This window comes from Misgurnus anguillicaudatus, chromosome 13, assembly GCF_027580225.2.
Source record: "Misgurnus anguillicaudatus chromosome 13, ASM2758022v2, whole genome shotgun sequence".
Classification (NCBI taxonomy): domain Eukaryota; kingdom Metazoa; phylum Chordata; class Actinopteri; order Cypriniformes; family Cobitidae; genus Misgurnus; species Misgurnus anguillicaudatus.
Window position 1 is genome coordinate 3330625 of NC_073349.2, and position 13391 is coordinate 3344015.

Below are 13391 nucleotides of genomic sequence, written 5' to 3' on the forward strand. Positions count from 1 at the left end.
CAGCTTACAAGGCTTCAGGGCCGGAACTTTGAATCTGGGCTCATTCAGCAGTTGTGTAGCCTCTACCAGGTGGGTGAGTCACGTACTACTGCATACCATCCAGCTGGTAATGGCCAGCGTGAACGGTTTAACCGGACAATGCACAATTTGCTGCGGACTTTGCCCACCGGAAGGAAGAGGGACTGAGCATCTTGTTTGTCACAGGTGGTGTTCTGCTATAATACCAATCCTCACCAAGCCACTGGAGAAACGCCTTACTTTTTAATGTTTGGGCAGGAGCCTAGACTGCCTGTGGATTTTTTGTTGAGCCGCGTGCAGGAGCCAGTGGGTGGTAGAGTCCATCATTGGGTGGAAGAGCATCAGGCTGGTCTCCAAGTGGCCGCTGAGGGTGCACGGGAGAGGCTGCAAGCGGCCACCCAATATCGTAAGGCTAAGCATGACCAGTGTGCAAGGGAGCAGCTATTGAGTTGGTCTCAGTTTGTCTCAGTTTGGCCAGTTGGTCTACCTGCGAGAACATGGGTTCCTGGGATGGCATAAGATCCAGGACCTAAGGAGCTCAACGGTATACCAGGTAGTTCGGGGGCCACGAGATGGTGGGTCAGTGTATACTATAGCACCAGTGCATGACCTCTGAAGTCCGTCATGTTCACCGGATGTCCTTTAAACCCTGTATTCAATGTAATCTGGCCCCAATTGAGTCTTGTGGGGTCAGTCTAAGCTGCCTGCACCCTTGGAAGATGAATCTGAGGATGAGGACTTGGCGTATGTGGTAGAGTCCCCACTGGTTGTTCAAGGAGGTGTGGAGATGGCTCAAGCTCCTTCAAAAGTAAGGTTTAGTCCCACTTCTGGGGTTGAGGAACCGAGTAATAGGCCCACAGCGTGGGAAAGTGAGGGTGTAGGATCACAGCCAGAGCCGGGATCCATTGGTTCAGGGCTGCCCAATATATCTGGAAGCCGAACTGGGGGTGAACTGGGGGTGTTGGGGCAGGTCAGCACTCAAATTTGCACTGCTTACCTCAAGCTGTAGGGAGTGAGGCTATTCAGATTTCTGCCAGGTCTACCATGGGGTCTAAGCTCTCTGGTTGCTTGGTTCAGGCCCTGGGATTAGTGTTCATCGTCGGGACTACGATGACTAATAGGGGGGTAGATTGTAGTGATGCGATCAACCAGTTTGATTATTTGTGTGGAAATGGTATGTTACACAGGTATAAAAGGGGGTGAGATTGACATTCAACCAAGCGCACATCATCAAGCGTGTCATTTAGGGGTTTCGGAAGTGATGTAACTTTGTGTGTGTCGTACTTATGTCTATGAGGTAAGCACTACCAGTAGCAGTTGCATTGTGAACATTTTCTGTCAAACAGGGTAATTTGAGATTGATTCAAATTTGCAGTGTGTGGCTATGGATCATTGCGGACGTGTCGAGTGACACTTTGTGAGTTTTCCACTTGTACACGTCCTTATTGGCAGGTTGTGATCAGTTTCATTCATGTGTAGCGAGATGCATTCCATATTTTAAATCTAAAGTCTTGTATGTTTTATTAATGTCACAGAGGTGTTGCAGCAAGTTTTTCGGGCGCCGTTAAGCATTGTGTCCTTTCTTTATAATCAAAACTGACTACTGAGTAGCTGCAGTAATGAATGTGTGATCGGAAGACTGGGTCGTTTCTTTCTCTATGTTGGTCCAGGCTTGACCCGCTCTTTGCTGTCTCTTAACGGATGCATGTGTGACATCTAATGCAAACTAACTGATCATTATATCTCTACAAAGAGGGGATTGCCTTCGTGACCGGACCAATAGTGTGTTTCTGGACAGTGAGAGCGCAGCTAAATTTTGCCGTGTTGAGTATTCCATATTAGGGTTTGACTGAGGTGGGGATATTTTGTTTGATTTCTTTTGTTTTACTGCCATTGTGGTTAGAAAATTCTTCTTTGGTGCTTTGTATGATTTGTTTTGTTTTGCAAATGTGATGTTTTATATGACACTCTTGTGCTGCCTATTAGTGAGCATGTGTTAAGGAGGGTCGCTATTATTAGGTGACATTAACTCCTTTGTCAGCGGTGTTCTCTTAGCGATGTTCAAGCAGTGTGCTGCTTGTACGTGTGTAATTTGCGTGTTTGTCTAATTTTGTTGTTCTTCTCCCTTCAGAATTGGGGTACCACTGTTAGCCAGTGTCTGCGGTGTGTGGTGGTGGTACAGCTGTCGACTTAGTGATCACAATTGGGTTTGTGGTGTAGTGCTGTGAGAGAACACGAGTGCTTGCTGGGTTTAGTTGAAAAGGCAGGACGAATTCCCCAGTTCTGAAGTGGTAAAACAAGAGTGTGTATGTGGATGTGTGATGTTGTTGTGATTTATTGTACTCTTTTAAATTTCTGCATATAAAAAGCAATTATGTATTTTGAATAAAACAATCCTGTTGTCTGATATCTGTCTCAGCCACTATGTATTTGTGTGCTTTAAGTACTTGTGTACTTGTGGGTCGCTGGCCCATTTCCGGGGTGGCGTAGTCAATTTACCGCCATATTTGGTATTGGTTAAACATTCTCATATGCCACACTAGCAAAAAACACTTGCATCGCACTTGCGCTGCATTGTGCCAGGTGTATGATAGGGCCTGTACTGACAAAACGCAATCTATAGAACAGTTTGTCCATTTAGGGCTACTGTAGAAACATGATGGCGTAAAATGACAACTTTCTACACAAAAACGTGCAGGTCACTTAACTGTTGATTATTAGATGAAGAGTGTATCTCACCCGTGTGGAGGATGATTTGTTGGCTGGACAGACTGGTGCAGTTTCCAGCTGAAGCAGTTATACTAATGTTATACACCTGTCCACAATGCAGTTGGGAAAGGGTGCAATTGCTGGTGGTGCTCCTGCAGGTTCGGACATCCCCATCTGTTCCCGTGGCCACAAGGGAGTAAGAATCGGCCACTACAGACTGTGACCATGATGCCTGCATACCACTTGAATCACACAATGGCTTCACTGATACATTTTGAGGAACACATGGTGCTGAATGAGAATGAGAAGATGTTATGGTTAAGTTTCCATTGGTTAACACTGTTATAAACAATATAAAAAATTGTATGCTTTCCTTACTTCAATGGTGATCTTACTTGTAAATGTAGCTTTGTGTAGTACACTTATTGTTTGCCCTTAAACACTCTCTCATTATTTGTTTACCATATCTGTGAAATAATTTACCTGTGTTGATCTTGTACGGAGGACTTCGCATGCCGCTGCATTTGTCCGAGGAGGCGGAGACTATAACGGTGTACTGCATTCCACACTGTACACCGGTGAGGTCACAGGAAATGCCTGTACTGTTGCACATTAAGATGCTTTGATCATGACCTACTGCTGTGGCCACGTACAGAGAAGAACCTTCATTCAGCTGCCAGTTGACTGTTATTCGGCTGCTATAACAGTCTGTGTGTGCAGTGATGGCGGTGAGAGTGCACGGAGCTGCCGAATAAACAGAAATCACAGAGATAAACATGACTGTTGCGACTGCAGAAATGCATTATGTTTAAGTATACGCAGACAGATGGTTCGGTTGTACATACTTCTACTCAAGTACTTTGAGGATGGTAGAGTTACCTTTGAATACCCTCAAAGTAAGATGTTATTTATGTAGCTTGCTATGAACTAGTTTAACCAATTTCCCTACTAAAATGACCAGCAAAAAACAGCCTAAGCTTAAAGTCGCAATGAAATTGAAATGAAAAACTATATATATATATATATTTTAATATTGTGGTATTATTAACAAATTACTTTATTTTCTTAAAAATTCATGTGTGCTCATAATCTTTAATCAAAAATGCAAATCTTCTCCCCTCCTCAAAATGATCTCTCTTCACTTCCGGTCATAAGTATGGCTGGTGGGCGGGGTCCGGGAGAAGATCGCAGCGATTAGCAATTAGCAACCCGACCCAACTTCAAATGATCCAATCAGATCTCGATGGACAAATTCAAATCCAGCCCTGCCTTATTTCATCTCAAAAGCTGTTTCATTTGAATCATATACGTCACCACGGGGAAAATAAGGCAATCGCTACTTCCGTTTCATGGCGACTTTAAAGGAATATTCCATTTTCTTAAAAGAAAAATCCAGATAATTTACTCACCACCATGTCATCCAAAATGTTAATGTCTTTCTTTGTTAAGTCGAGAAGAAATTATGTTTTTTGAGGAAAACATTGCAGGATTTTTCTCATTTTAATGATGTTTTATTAACAAGGTTCGGGAGGAGCACGATCAGATAATTAACTAATCAAGCACAGGTGCATCTAATTTGGTAATCAGCCAAACACTACATATACAGACATCCTACCTACCTCTATTGAGATCGTTTTCGCATATACTGCTTCGAAGTGCCAACATGTCTGAAGTTGAGCTTTACCCTTCTGACGTCGAGTTTTATGCTCCATCGCAAGCCACCGGCTCAAAACAAGCAGCCGGCTCCAAGGTAATTCCTCCGACCGGCTCTAAAGAACTCCCGAGCCAACCCGGATCTTCTGCCGAGCCACACGTCTCGGCACGCGGCCGGAAGTCCAAAAGGCCCACCACCCGCACTCCTACACAGCGCAATCTCCGTTCACCTCCACCTTCTAGACAGCCTTTACAATCTCCAACATCTTCATATGCATCAGCTTCCCCATCCATCCCTCCCATCTCGAAATGGACCGTCGCGGGTTTGAGACAAGCTCTGACAAACTCAGAAGTTAAGTTCTCTCGCAAGATGAGCAAAGCTCAACTTTACGAGCTTTATATTTCTTTGGGTAATGATTCACCCATCCCAAAAAAGGTAACAAAATCTTGTAAAACCAAAAGTCAACATTTCCATCTAACGTCATCTTCCAGCTCAAGTTCCGGTTCCCCTCAAGCTCCTAGACGTAGCAGACCGTCAGCAAGTCTGGGCCACGCCCCAGACTCAGCCGTCTCTCACTCCGCTCTGCCTCCCTCCTCCTTTCAACCAATCGCTGCAGCGATCCAATCAGCTACAGGCTTGGTTTCTCAACCCTCTATTTTTTCCCCGGCTGCAGACGCTGGCGTGAGGATGCCTCCGCCAGCCCCTCAAACTCAGCCTCTTCTACCTTTTCCTGCTACTTTTCCCTACCAATGGCCAACAGCCCCTGCTGGGGGTGCACAAGCAGTACACCATCAGCCAGCTACAGCGCACCGGCCTTCTCCCTCTTTTTCATCCTATGGGCTTCCCCAAGACCCAGGCGCTAATCCGTGCGTGAGGCTGCCTCCGCAAACAGTTTCAGCACCTCTTTATCTTCCTTCCAACTCATCTTTTCAAGACAAACCTCGCTACACTCTTTTCACAGCAACCCCTCTACCTACCCCATTGAATGCTGCCGCTCTGGAACCACCTCCGGTGCCTAACTCCATCAAAACGCAGATTCTAACAGGTGCAGACATCGATTTATCATCTCTCCTCTCTCTATTACCTCCCGCCAAATCTCACCGGCAAGTAGATTGCAGAGATTTTTCTGTAACTTTAAAAAATGCATCTCACAATTCATACCGTCCCCTTTCATTTTCGGAATTCACTATTGCATTTGGCCGCTACACAGAAGTAATCTGCACCGCTTTTCCCCATAGACGACGCGAACTCAATGATTATCTGGCGTTAATCGCGGATCTCGCGTTGTCTTATGGCGGAACCCATTTTTTTCACATACCACAAGCTATTTTCGGCTAAATGTGCAGTTCGCGTCGCCCAGTGGAACCAGTGCCCCTATTGGGGTGCACTGGACCCCGATCTGCATAATAAGGTATTTTTCAGTTGCTGCAATATTTCCTGTGCAGTATGCAGGTCAGTTTCTCACTCCATTACCTCATGCCCACAAATTAACCCAGCCATCATACCCTGCCCAGAACCAACTAGATAGATAGATAGATAGATAGATAGATAGATAGATAGATAGATAGATAGATAGATAGATAGATAGATAGACAGACAGACAGACAGACAGACAGACAGACAGATAGACAGACAGATGGATAGGCTAGTATAGAGAGATAGGCAGACAGCCAGATAGCATAACGTTAGCATATCTTTTGTAGAAAGTAAACAAACAATTAACATACTCGTGCATGCTGGCTTGAGGGGGTCCATGATCCCGCTGAAATGGGTGTAACTTTATGCGATCTTCAGCACAAACGGATTTAGGCAGCATGTCTCAAATCCTGGAAGCTGAGTGAGGCACGTCACATCTGTTCGCGCACTCACTTTCTTACAGCCAGTAGCGGAGTGGCAATCGGGAGAGTCGGGACTTTCCCGGTGGGCCGGTCTGATAATAGTTATACATTTCGAGTTATATTAGCAACACCGTCTGGCGGCGTGATTTGCGTTCGGTTCCCTCAGCCCGCTGGTCAAACTGTGCAGCCTCTCTGCTCAACAAAGTATATAAAAGTGCTCAACCTGTTCGGCAGGTCCAAACATGTACAGGATTTATAAAAATACGGTGATCAATGAGCGGGTCCTCCTCAAATGGCATAGCCTGTCGTGATGTAAAAAGCCGCCGAATGCCTGTTTATTACAGTATGTATGCGGTCGGATCCGAGTGTGCTGCAGCTGCTGACAGCTGCTTCTGTGTATAAAATGATCATGTGATTCGTTATAATCGCATAAACAATATAACAAAGCATCCTTTTATTTTACGCTGGACCAGACCTTGACGAAAAGTTGTGGTTTAAAAGAGCTTTTTTTTATTTTTCTTGTCAAAAATGACAATCGTTTCGCTAGATAAGACCCTAATGCCTCGTTTGGGATCGTTTATAGTCCTTTGAAACTCTGTTGAAAAAAACTGTTAAGTGTTGCGTAAAGTATTAAATGTTGGGCTCTATTTAATTCCATTAAAATGAGAAAAAACCTGCAATGTTTTCCTCAAAAAACATAATTTCTTTTCGACTGAACAAAGAAAGACATCAACATTTTGGATGACATGGTGGTGAGTAAATTATCTGGATTTTTCTTTTAAGAAAATGGAATATTCCTTTAAGATAGGCTGGAAGACCAGCTTTGCCAGACTGGGAGGACCAGCTTAAACCAGCTACTTCCATCTTAAACCAGTAAAGACCGGTCAACCAGCTTAGCCAAGCTTCCAGCCTGGTCAAGCTGGTTTAAGCTGGTGGGTAAAATGGTCTTTCAGCCTGACCAGCTTAAAAGTGTCCAAAACTTGTCTAAACTAGCTAAAACCAGCCTGGGAAGGTTTTCAGTAGGGTTGCTCAGCAAGATTCTCATCAAATTGTTGCCCAGTTGACTTAAGACACAAATGAACAAAACAAGTATCTTACACTGATATTTGTAATATAGGCTTTGTGTACTGTATGTACGGGGCTTACTTTTAAATAAAATATACAGTAATAAAAATACGCCCCATTTGTGTACACTATGGGGCTTTCAATGGGTAAAACATCAGAAAAGGAAAGTTTGTCTATATAAACATTTAATCTTGATATGAGCCTCGTGTTTATAGATATTTGAAGCCATAGAAGTACACAGGGGTGTGTTTGCACCTGTTTGTATCTGGAAGGTGTTATTGGATCTGCTTGCACAAAATGAATTCAAAGCAATGACGTGGAAGGTGTACGTGGCTCCACACTGCAAGTCAGGAACGTTGCATTGCTGGCTTGTAGTTGAGCAGCTAGCATTAGCCCCGTTCCTTTCCACCGCCAGCACAGAGTAAGACTCCGCCCCCTCTGCTGGTAACCATGACACCCAGGCTGAGTTCATAACACAGTCCAAGTTTCCCGTCTCTCCTTCAGGAACACAAGGAGCTGAGGACACAAACACATTAACGGTTACACAATAACAGACACTTTCACAACTACAATCATTTTAACTGTGTTTTCTGTGGATAAAAAGATTTGCTGATATGTCAGCAGCATTAGTTAATAATCACCTCTGCTCATTCAATTAATAATTAAAAATAGGTGTGTCTTATGCTGCAAACACACCAAAGGCGAAGCATCGCAATCCTCACTCGTGGTAATAGCGCCGGTAATTGCATCTATTTACGTCTTTACATTGACTTTGTATGTAATCTACTTGCGCAAATCACAAATCGTTGAATTCAAGTTTGGTTTGTATGCCCCATTAGAAAAAATCTTGGACAATCAACTACTTCTGTTTTCAGTACTCTAATGGTGGACATTGGTGTGCACACCAAAAGCGAAGCAAATTTGCATTACGCCGCACCAAAGATACCTGTATTTAATATTAACAAGATGCGTCACTGGGATTGATATGAATGGGGAATATCGCATCAGAATGGCCGCCTCCTAGTAAAAAGAACCAATCACCAACTAGAACCAACTTTGCACATGCACAGAATCTACAGGACTTGTTCTAAACAGGTTCTAACAAGACCTGAGGCGTTGCAAATATGGCGGCGTAGTGACACCACTTCCTTAACTCTTTCCCTGCCAATGACGAGTTGGTCACGTGACCTTTTCTGAAGCTCACTAACCGAAATCGTGCGAGCCAACTCAATAAACTTGATAAGACAACCGTCTCTTTTAGATTGAACCCCTTAGGCGACACCCCAGTGAAATCTACACTATTAGAGATTTCAAACAATTAATAGTTTGTCATGATAAGATCAAAATTCACATGCAAAACACTGAAGTAAACGTAGGCATCCCGCTGTTATTTTCTGAAATGCTTTTCCAACACTTTGACGCATCAATCATCTATTGGTCAATGCCATCACATGATACAAATTCGAAGTATCAAAGTCTAGCCTGACCCCATCCTTACTTGTATTTTGCATCACCCACGCAAATGAAAACAATTAGATAGCCACTGGACGCTGTAACGGAACAGGACCGCAACCGCAAAACGATAGAGCCGGACTCGTTCCTGAGTCCAAACGCACAACGGACCGAAGCCGTTTCTGGTCTGTTTTTAGAGGTTGTTGCGGATATGTGCCAGCGCCGATCCAGCACCTTCTGATCATCAGTATCGGCTCAGATTCATATTGTCAGACAAACCTAATGTCTTTCAGTTACCTTTGGGAAAAGTGATCTGGGCCAGATCTGTAAAATGATATAAATACTGAACTGATGGCAGTTAGATGTTTAAGCTCAAACCTCTATCTGGCACGGATCTGGTTCACAATCAGATAGAAACGGAGGCAAGGGGCTTAAAACGGATTCGGGCCAACTGTAATTTCAATCTGTTTTCTGATACAACCGGATGTGTCCATAAGCTCTTCACTCATCGGCTTGCACAACAACGCATCATCCAAATTTCAAGCTTGAGTTAAAATTTTTCAACTTGCTTGAAAGAAGCAATTGAGGCCAGTATCACCCATTTGCGGCCAATGTGTTGTCCACTTCTCATCATTATGTAATGTAGTGGAAGATTTTATTTTAATTATAGTTTATGAACTTATAATTGTTAAATGCAAAATCCTGTTCTTCTGTTCTAGTGAAAGAAGTGAGTATTATTTGATGCGGCTAAAATTCCACGACAGTAATTTAATTGAAATTTATTTAAACAAATGTTTGCACAGCTTACTCTAGATATCAGTCATTGTAAATCTGATTTATTTCATGTTATTAAAAAGGTTACCTGAGGACACATTTACAGCTGTGCTGGGCTGACTCTCACAGGCATTCCGAATCGCTGTTACAGTAACAGAATATGAGCGTCCACATGATAATGCATTGATTGAACAGCTGGTAGAATTGGAGTCACATGAGAGAGAAACTCCTCCACTGGTTGCCCTCACATGGAAAGATTGTGCATCAGGATTGGCTGCCCACGTGACAGTCATGGAGCCAGCGGAGCAGTTCACCTGAACATTTACAGCCTGAGGAGGACAAGGTGCTAAAACGAGAGAAAAAGAGAAAGATCTTTTATACACCTGTTTTAATTCAATTATAAAAAAACATACCCAAACAAACTCTAAAGATCCATGTCTAATTTATAAGGCACCATACACATTTGCTGTGCAATTTCTAGGGTTTGATATTCTGTTCCCTAGCTTGTGTCTCTTTGATTGTAAGCCTTTAAGATATTTCATTAGTTTCATTATTTGCAAAGTAAAAATCAGAAGATTGATCATGATTTGAGGTATTTATTCATGCTTGTAGCAAAAATGCTGTAAAACGGTGCACATGCAAAAGTTAAATACATGTGTATCTTTTAGAAATATTGGATTGTTCATACAGCACACTTTGATAAAGATACAGAAGCACCTCTTCAGGAAGTCAGCTTACAGAGGCTGCACATTCAATAAATGTGGTTATTTATTTACCAAGAAATAAAATAATGGCATGCTTGACTTTAACTGTATGTACCACTCACCAGTGTGAACTTGTGTGAATGTGCTCTCTTCACTGCTGCACATGTGGTCCATAGACAGCACAGAAACATTATATGTCTGTCCACAGAGCAACTCCCTCAGCTCACAGTGGGTCTCAGTGTTATTGCAGTGGGTTGTATGGATGCCATCTACAGTGATGCCTTCAACCTCATACAACAGAGCTCCACTGGCACTTTGCCACATCACAGCTGCAGAGTTAGACGTGCAAACCAGAGAGGCCTGAACGCTTGTGGCAGCACATGGAACTGAGGAAGAGGAGGAGAATGATCAGACATCAATAATGTTGCTTTTCATGTTCCATTTACCAAATGTTTTGTTAGTCTGTTTTAGACTGATACCTCATGAATTCATGAATTTTTTTACTATTGTCAGCTGATACAAGAGTTATCCAATCATCATTTAACCTGCAATGGGGACCCTGTACTTTGATCTTTGACATGTACCAACTGAACACAACACTAAAGAAAGACCTTTTTTTATTGTCACTTTGTTAACACATTACTTGTTCTCGCAACATCCAATTCAAAGTTTAGCTGGGCCTACTTGAATATTGGTGAAAAAATTTTGTCTTCTTACCTGACTGCAATGTTATAAAGGCACTCCTGCTGTCACAGTGGCTGTCCTGGGCTGTAATTGTGACGTTGTAGGCTTGACCACAATGCATGCTGGGTAATTTGCAGCTGGGAACGGGACCGCTGCATTGTATTTCGTGCCCATCTGGACTGGATGCATGCACCAGGTAGGAAACAATTGTTGTTTCTTGTTCCCAGGACACTACACCCATATGATTCCCACATTCCATTTGAGCGACTATTTCCTGTGGCTTACACGGAACTGACCAATCACAGACAACAACGTTATAAAATTGCAGACAGAATGGTGCAGTTATGTAGTTTCCATCTGAATTATGTCTGTTATGCGCAGTGTTGGGGAAAGTTACTTTTAAAAGTAATGCATTACAATATTAAGTTACTTCCCAAAAAACTAACTAATTGCGTTACTTAGTTACTTTTTATGGCAAGTAATCCTTACGTTACTTTTAAGTTACTTTTGCGTTATTTTTTCTTACTTGGCTGAGGCTTGATCTCTTTCAGGCCTTGCGGGTGTTTTTTATGAATGAGAAGTTCTGCATTCAGAAATTGCATATTTTCATTACAAAAATATAAAGCTCTGGCCTGCCATCTCAGTTTCTGACTCAAACTGTTCCCGCTCAGGCATGCACGCATAGAGTTTGCATAATTCTACATGACAACGTTCAGTTTAATTCAGTACATTATTATTTTTAAATACTTTTTTTTTTTAAGTAACTAAAATATTAATGTGTACATTAAAGTAATGCGTTACTTTACTCGTTACTTCAGAAACGTAATATTATTACGTAATGCAGGTTACTTGTAATGCATTACCCCCAACACAGGTTATGCGTACAGTCATCCTACCTGTGTCCAGCAGAACGCTATGACTCTGTGCGCTGGTACACGCGTGGTCTGAGGCTGTCACATTGATGCTGTAGGTGAGTCCACACAACAGGTCAGTGAATGTGCATGCTGTACCATTGCTGCTGCATGATGATGCAAATCCCCCGGTGCCCTGAGCAACAGCAGTGTAAAGCAAAGCTCCTCTGCTGGACTGCCAGGACACATCAACCACACCTGATTCACAGTTTAGGTTTGCCACAGGCTGGTTAGGAACGCATGGGGCTGAGGAAAAAACAAACAGGTATTGACATTTTATATATTGACAAACTTAAGAAACTTGCAACCCAAACTGGCAGCCCACACATCATTAGTACTTTAAGATCAACTATCTTAAGTAATTTGTATTTTTTATATTTTAATAAATGCATTCACTTACAACAATGCAAAATTACAATGCATAATAAAAAAGTTCATTCTAGTCAGTTTACGCTTGATTTTAAACCTGCTTGATTTTTAGAGCAGAGTGCATTTCTCTCTGTGAACATTTCTGCTTGACTTAAGAATAAATGTAAAAGGCATGAGACAACTGATAAAATGTGTTTAATTAAAACTATAAGGAATTATTAGAAAATGAGACCCAATGTGTTTAATATTTAAAGGTTAACTACCTGACTGGAGTCTTTTGACTGCACTCTTTGAGAAATTACAATTCTGGCCAATAGCAAACACACTGATGTTGTACATGGAGCCACAAATAAGATTAGGCACAACACAGGAAGTATTTGCGCTGTTACATCTTGTCAAATGGCCATCATTGTCAATGGCTTGCACCTCATATGACTCCGCCCCTCCACTGGTGTTCCACTGCACATGTGCAGAGTTTGAAGAACAGAGTAAAGTTGACTCCACATTCTGAGGTGGACAGGGTACTGTTCATATTAATGAGAGAGAAAAAGTGAGACGGACACCAGCAATGAGGGATCACTAACATCTGTATTTGAGAAATCCCATAATGGTACTAGTAGTTGTCAATTCTATCAGTATTAAGTCATGGCAACACACATGTTGCAGCATTTCCTCTAAATGACCCTGGAAGACTATTGATGGATTATACTGACACATTGCATCTTAGTTTTCTGTTTCTTACCGGATGCCACATTCAGTGCGGGTCCACGTGTGCTTTGGCATACTCCATCATATGATACAATGCTAACATTGTATGTTTGTCCACAAGTCAGTCCTGTCAGTTCACAGTGAGTGTAATTGCTGGAGCAGTTGGACATCAGGCCTTCAGGTGTCCTGGCATCAGCAGTGTAAGAGATCGAGCCCTTGATCTGAGTCCACTGCAGCAGTACAGAGTCTGTGTTGCAGTTCAAGTGTGTTGTAGTAATAACTGGTGCACAGGGAACTAGAGGGAACAAGAAAGTTTAAGTATATGTATCTGTAATAATGCTATATGTGTATATATACAGAAACAATGAGTACATTGATATGTAATATAAAGCATCTTAAGTTAGTCACTTTGACAAAAGGCCATATTTTCCCATTACCTCTAAACAGTGGGGGAGATGGGGGGACTTAGATGGGGACATATTTTAAATTTTGAATCTCAAATGCA

At 42.4% G+C, this 13391-nt stretch overlaps 1 protein-coding gene across 1 annotated transcript in view; it reads right to left on the reverse strand.

Moving 5' to 3' along the window:
* fndc7b (fibronectin type III domain containing 7b) overlaps positions 1–13391 on the reverse strand; it is a 42153-nt gene that overhangs the window by 5223 nt on the left and 23539 nt on the right. The window contains exons 32-40 of the mRNA XM_055188924.2: positions 12921–13181; positions 12442–12702; positions 11795–12055; positions 10932–11189; positions 10337–10600; positions 9599–9856; positions 7540–7800; positions 3211–3471; positions 2758–3018 (exon numbers count right to left, since the gene is read on the reverse strand). Of these exons, the coding sequence (XP_055044899.2) occupies positions 2758–3018; positions 3211–3471; positions 7540–7800; positions 9599–9856; positions 10337–10600; positions 10932–11189; positions 11795–12055; positions 12442–12702; positions 12921–13181 (2346 nt within the window). The remainder of the gene's footprint in view (positions 1–2757; positions 3019–3210; positions 3472–7539; positions 7801–9598; positions 9857–10336; positions 10601–10931; positions 11190–11794; positions 12056–12441; positions 12703–12920; positions 13182–13391) is intronic.